Source organism: Canis lupus, chromosome X, assembly GCF_048164855.1.
Source record: "Canis lupus baileyi chromosome X, mCanLup2.hap1, whole genome shotgun sequence".
NCBI lineage: Eukaryota > Metazoa > Chordata > Mammalia > Carnivora > Canidae > Canis > Canis lupus.
Window position 1 is genome coordinate 51,258,950 of NC_132876.1, and position 7,433 is coordinate 51,266,382.

At 40.0% G+C, this 7,433-nt stretch overlaps 1 protein-coding gene across 1 annotated transcript; it reads right to left on the reverse strand.

The window, feature by feature from the left end:
* Positions 1–786: 786 nt before the first annotated feature.
* LOC140628735 (heterogeneous nuclear ribonucleoprotein K-like) lies at positions 787–3,074 on the reverse strand. Its single transcript, XM_072818233.1, has one exon. The coding sequence runs from the start codon at positions 2,910–2,912 to the stop codon at positions 1,518–1,520; it is 1,395 nt and encodes a 464-aa protein (XP_072674334.1). The 5' UTR covers positions 2,913–3,074; the 3' UTR covers positions 787–1,517.
* Positions 3,075–7,433: the final 4,359 nt, after the last annotated feature.

Sequence of the window (7,433 nt, forward strand, 5' to 3'; positions counted from 1 at the left end):
AAACCCTTGTTCCTCTGTAATAATATTGCCAAATGGTTTTCTTTTTTCTTTTTTTTTTTAGCATTATGGGAGTTTTATTTATTTGGAAGTGAACTTTTAACTATCCATACAAATGCCAAAATACTACACAAAACATCCACATGAACTTTTTTCATCGTTTTTTTGAATTTTTCACAAACATTTCCTACATAATCCAACATACAACAGAGAAATGGTACATCTTTTTCCTTCAATTTGCATACAATGGAAAAACAAGAATATATATATATTACACATTTTAACTAAGACACTAGCAGGCTGACAGTTTGTCTATAAGTGAGAAATTATCTAATAAAAAATAATAAGGATTTATTTAGCATCAGTCACTTCCATAACCAAGTATTATTCTGATTAATAAAACTTACTGCCATTAGACTTGTGGCATATACTTATACTATTACTCAATTTGTAGTATTGCTCCCCACCCTTGGTTCTCCTTAACAATTACTAACATAAAAAACTGTTGCAGAGTAGGGGCAAGCATTTGCAAACAAACAAAAAAAATCCCTAGCTTATTATAAGCGTAGATGTGTATGACGGAATTTCTTCCCAAACAATGGACTTTCAAATCATTAATAAATCACCAGAATGGAATTTGCCAAGATATTATGCCTATGTCCAAGAAGAGATGCATTTATTTATATCCAACAGAGGAGCTGAAAATCAAACTTAGTGTTTAGTTTGGGGTGGGTTAGGGAATCCAGCCATTTGAAAAATGACTGTCTTAAAAAAAATGACCACCAAAAATAGGTTCACTAAATTTATTTTAAAATTCATAAAACGGTTCTTACAAAAGAGCATTACATTCTGCACACTGCTCTGAATAAATGCCAGGGACATATGGACTATTGTTACTTTTCCTCCCTGTCCCCCCCCCCCCAAAATGTTACAGTGACCACAAAGCAAAGGGTTCACAATAATTACATGGGGGTAATTTTTCTTTTAAACCACCAACAATGGGGATCCCTGGGTGGCGCAGCGGTTTGGCACCTGCCTTTGGCCCAGGGCACAATCCTGGAGACCCGGGATCGAATCCCACGTCGGGCTCCGGGTGCATGGAGCCTGCTTCTCCCTCTGCCTGTGTCTCTGCCTCTCTCTCTCTCTCTCTCTCTCTCTCTCTCTCTCTCTCTGTGACTATCATAAATAAATAACAATTTTTTAAAAAAATAAACCACCAACAATGAACAAAAATTAAAATTCACTCACTCTGCTGTTGTTTCAAAATTTCAATGTTAGTTTTTGCACGCCCTTCCCCCACCCTCACCCTGTTTGTAAGGAACTAAAACATTACATCTGGTGAACAGCAAAGATTTCACTACACCTCAAATGCAGAACACCTATGAAGCAGAGGAATGTTGGCTTTTTAAACTAAGTAGATAAAAAAAAAAAAGATGCAGGACTCCTTCAGTTCTTCACTAGTTTTAGAAAAACTTTCCAGAATATTGCTTCACACTATAAAAAAGAAAAAGTATCTTGCATTAGAATCCTTCAACATTTGCATACTGCTTCACACTGTTCTGCAGCAAATACGGTGCATTCTGTATCTGGTCCTGTGTTCCTGTAATGGTAATGACCCGATCTTCAGACCCTTCTAGAGGTTCATCAATTTTGATCGAAGCTCCTGACTCATGACGGACTTGCTTAATCCGCCGACCACCTTTGCCAATAATAGATCCAGCCAAATCTTTGGAAATAGTTACTTGTGTAGTAATAATAGGTCCACCAAGATCACCATATGAGCCACGACCCCCTGCATAGGAATAATCATATCCGGAGCCACCCTGTGGTTCATAAACCATCTGCCATTCTGATGGGCTCCATGTATCTATTGCAGAGTCCCAAGTTTCATCAGCACTGAAACCAACCATGCCATCGTAGCGGTCTCCAGGTCTTCCTCTTCTGTCATAGGCCATGAGATCCCCTCCTCTAGGTGGTGGTGGAGGAGGAAGAGGAAGATTCCGAGCTCTACTACCACCCCGGCCACCTCTTCCAGGAGGTGGAGGAGGAGGTCCTCGGCGAGGGCTCATATCGTCATAATCTCTTCTGGATGGAGGCATAGGACGCCCACCCCGACCAGGAGGCATTTTGTCAAAACCACCTCTCCCCCGCATGGGAAATCCCACAGGGCGTCCACGGCGGTCATCAAACATCATGGTAAAGCCACCATAATCGTAGGTTTCATCATAAAAATTGGGATCATAAGGCTGTGCCCGTCCTTTGATGGGAGACTCTGATATAAGATCAAGGATGATCTTGATGCACTCTACCACCCTATCAGGTTTTCCTCCAATAAGAACAACTCTGTCAGTGGGATGAGGACAGCATTCCTGGAAAAGCTTGATTGTTGTCTGTGTGTTCTCTCGAAGTTCTTTGATTTTAGCACCTTTGACCCCAATAATTCCTCCTGCCAGACTCTGATGAATCAACAGTCTCAACTCGCAGTCAAAGTCACTTCCTTTATAGTGTTGGTAATTTAAGCATTCCACAGCATCAGATTCGAGCGGGAGCTGGCTGGTTGCAGTGGGTGATGGCAACTGCAGGCCCTCTTCCAAGGTAGGGATGATTTTCTTCAGAATTTCTCCAATTGTCTCAATATCAGCACTGATACTCAATATGCGCTCGGGGCCACTACTGTCTGGGACTGAAACACTGGCGTTGTAGTCTGTATGGAGAGCCTTAATATTCTTGCCTCCTTTTCCAATCACTGCCCCAGCATTCTTGCTCTGAAGCAAAATGCGTAGTTCAACCATCTCATCAGTGTTTCTAGATCTTTTAAAAGCTTGTTCCTCTTCCATATCTTCTGCAGGGCATTTACCAAATTCACCATTGGTTTCGGTGTTGGGGAAGGTTTCCTCTGGCTGTTCAGTTTCCATTTTCGTGTATCAAATGGACACACCAATCAGGTATTATATATCCTTGCAGAGCAGAACTGAAGTGTTCTGGGCGGGACCAACTGACACCCTAGTGCTGCAGTAGCCGCGCGAGGCCGCCGTCCCTGTGCCGCCGCGCCACCTCACCGCCTCAGCCGGTCACCGCCAAATGGTTTTCTAAGTGTGTATACCAATTTACAATCTCACAAGTATTATATGAAGTAGAATTTCTCCAGGTCCCAGAGGGAAGTTAAACACACACACACACACCTGTTCCTTGTACTGCACCTCAGAAGGAGATTAAATAGGGCTACTGTCTCATAAAATAATACCAAACAATGTCTAGGATATACTCATAATTGCTTGTTATATCAAGAACCACAGAAATCACTATACAAATAAATAAATAAATATATTTATATATATAAAATATATATAAATAATTATGTATAATTATATATATAAATAATTATATATAATATAATAAATTATATAAATATAATAATATTATATATAAATAATTATATTATATATAAATACATATATACATATATTTGTTTATTTTTTTAATCTTTTTATCTACTTACTAATTTGGCCAGCTTAGCTGGCTTAGTAAAATAAAGATGGCAAAACAGAGAAGAGTAGGCATAATCATTTATTTCTACAATTGGAAGATGCTTTAATCATAAGAAAGGAACCAAGAAGAGGTTCTCAAATTCAGGAGACCATGGAAATTTTTACCAATGAATGGACAAACCTTAAGAAAAGTCACATTTGGTGACACCTGGTGGGGGATGCAGTTAATGCACAAATTGATTCCATTCTTCCTTGCTACACCACATTGATATTCATTTGTTTCTTTAGGTTTATTATAAGGACAACATTTTAAGGGCAAGTTTAATAAACTGAGACTCAGGTTGTCCTTCATTTAAGGTGCTGATGAAATTATGTGTTAAGCAGCTTAAGTGAAGACCATAGACAGTTTTTAAGTAGAAGTTTTTCAATGTTAAATCATTTCCCACATGTTAATATTCTGTCAAATATGTTCTAGTTCTGGCCAAGATGAGGTAGGCCACTCCTCTCAGGTACTCTTACAAGTACAAAAACCTTGAGATACAAAATAATAAATAAGCATAAGAAAGCTAACAGGTAGAAAGAAGTTTGACTACTTATGGAGCTCAGAACTTGATATGGCAGTGATTTTCCTTACTTATTGGTTCCCATATATATCCTGAATAGGTTGCTGCAAGAGCTTCCAACTCAGAACTGCCATCAGGTACATACAAAAGAAGCTTCAGGAAGAGCTTGTTCTTTTAGCCTTGGGACGTGAAAAGGGGTATCTTAATAACAGAAAACCTTTTTTGACAATATCTATTTTACTACTATCAGACACCAAAAGGAAAAACTGTTGCCTCCCTAACATTTCAATGGAGCTGAATGAAAAACTAATATGCTACCACACCACGTAGAAGCATGCTGGAGCACTCCAATTCCTCTGCATAGTGATGTTGGTGTACCCCAAAACAGGGAACTAAATTATCCTTTGCTTGGCAGAAGCAGGTGATGCTTTCATTTCCCCATTGGATTGTGTCGACAGGGCTGAAGAGGGAGCTATTATTCCATTGATCTCTCATTGGAAGCAGGGAACTCTTTGATTCCCTTGCTTAGGTACTATTAGTGAAGCTGAGTAGGAACTGATATTCCATCTCTCACACAATGGAAGAAAGATTTCCCTGCCCAAGTAGTCATACTGGAGTTAACATCAATATGAACATCCACTCTCACTTGTGAGCAAAGATAATTAATATAACAGTATGAGACAGAGTATTCAATATGCTTCATCCTCACCCCAGTATCAGTGGGTTTCATTGAGGATCTGTGCGAACACCCCACCTGGGATCTATAAGACTGAATAAAGTGATGTTTATTGGAGATAATCAGCACTCCACTTTCTTTCTGCTGTCCGCAGGGCTAAGAGAAAGTTAAATGTTCATAACCATCTGGCAAGAATGACAATGAAAGAGAAGGCATGAAACAGGGCTTGTTGGTACTCTGTCTCCCACCAGTGTCAACAAGACCCAATGGGCAACTAAGAACCTATACCACCATTAAGCATCTGTGAAGCAGAACGAAGTGTTGTAAGGTAAGGATAGTTAGCACTCTACTCTACCTCCCCTTATTCAGTAGTATCCTATATAGATCAGAACTTTTACCCCAACTTGGCATCAGTGAGGTGGAATATGGTGATGGGAGGTGGGGCTAGAATGACAACTGCTTCTTCCTCCCCTCCACAATTATCACCAGGGTCAAGTAGAGAACTCAGCCTCCAACTCCACCACATAGCAACAAAGCATTAGAGTAAGCCTTTCATTTATTCACTCTCTGGAGTCAGTGGGGCCAAGCAAGGAATTGATTTTATACCTGTCTCATTCAGAGGCAATGAGGAGGTAGGAAGAAATGCTCTACTTTCACTAGGAAGGTGTCAAGATTGCCGAAGGGGGAAGCTGAATTCCCATTCCTCTCCACGAGTCTGTAAAGAAACATTGTGATCCAGCATTCCACTTTTCCTGAAGTATGTCAGGAGGTCCCAGAGGGAAGTTAAACACACACACACACACACACACACACACACACACACACACACACCTGTTCCTGTTCCATTGTACCCAACAATGTCTAGGATATACTCATAATCACTTGTTATATCAAGAACCACAGGAATCACTATATGAATGAGAAAAGACAATCAACAAATGCCAACACAGGGTTAAATCAGAATTTGGAATTCTATGACAGAGCTAATAGCAGTCATGATAAAAATTCTTCAGCAAATAATGAAAAAAATAGAAAATATCAGAAAAAAATGTTTTAAAACTGATCCACTTGTCGTTCCAGAACAAGAAGAAGTAGGCACATTGCCTCACACTTTTCTTCTAAACACAAGAAAGTATCCTGAAAATAATTCAACAGACAATTATAACTATGAAAGGTGTAAAGAAGATTGACTAGCTAGGGTCTTTAGGAGTTGAATTACAACACTGCAGTGAATTCCTCGTGTTTAATTTTCTTAATTTCTTTATACATGCAGTACTGGGCAACAAAGAGATCTACAGGTGGCACCCACAATACATAGAGAGAGAAACAAAAAAAAAATAGAAAAGGAAAGAAGAAAATCCTAATCTTGTTAGGCAAGTCACTGGGAAAGGGAAAGCCTATTGAGGAATTGGGAGGCAGACTCATACTCAATGACAGCAGTGTCTAATCTGCATACTGCAAGATGATGTTGCACTAGCAACTAGCAAAATGCAGTAAAACTGCCCAATTCCTACCTCACAATGGTCAGCAGAAGTAGCACAATCTGCCATGTAATCACTAGCAGAACCTGCAAGGGCAAACCTATCACTGCCTTGCATCAACCAGCAACAATGGGCTGCATCTACTTGCAGAAGCATCACCAGCAGAATCTGGGTGTTTCAAGGAATGTGTTGCCTCAAAATTGCTGGCAATGGTGAGTAAGCTCTGTATGCAGCAGTAGCAACAGTGAAACCAAGCAAGGAGAGGCCTCTCCTATTCCATATCCATGGATAGCCACAGAGGTATTTGAAGAATAATGGCTAAAAATATCCCAAACTTGGAGAAAGACCTAATTTGTTCTCAGCATCATCACCAACAGAGCCTGTGGGCCAACTGATTCTCCATCCCACAACCACTGACAACAACAGGCCTGATCTAGCCATAGTGGGGATATTAGCAGAGATCAGAAGAGCTGTCAGAATAAATATGATAAAACCAGAAAGAGTAAGTGCTTTTTAAAATAGAAAATTTAAGGGATGCCTGGGTGGTTGAGCGTCTGCCTTTGGCTCAGGCCATGATCCTGGAACCCACGATCGAGTCCCACGTCAGGCTCCCTGCATGGAGTCTGCTTCTCCCTCTGCCTGTGTCTCTGCCTCTCTCTCTCTCTCTCTCTCTCATAAATAAATAAAATCGTTTCTTCCAATCCATGAGCATGGAACATTTTTCCAACTCTTTCTGTCTTCCTCAATTTGTTTCAGAAGTGTTCTGTAGTTTTTAGGATATAAATCCTTTACCTCTTTGGTTAGGTTTATTCCTAGGTATCTTATGCTATTGGGTGAAACAGTAAATGGGATTAAGTCCTTAATTTCTCTTTCTTCAGTCTCATTGTTAGTGTATAGAAATGCCACTGAATTCTGGACATTGATTTTGTATCCTGGCACACTGCTAACTTGCTGTATGAGTCTAGAAAGCTTGGGGTGGAGTCTTTTGGGTTTTCTATGTACAGTATCATGTCATCTGCGAAGAGGGGAGTTTGATTTCTTCTTTGACAATTTGAATGCCTTTGTTTCTTTTTGTTTGATTGCTGAGACTAGGACTTAGACATGGATGGAACTGGGGGGTATTATGCTGAGTGAAATAAGTCAATTGGAGAAGGACAAACATTATATGGTCTCATTCATTTGGGGAATATAAAAAATAGTGAAAGGGAATAAAGGGGAAAGGAGGAAA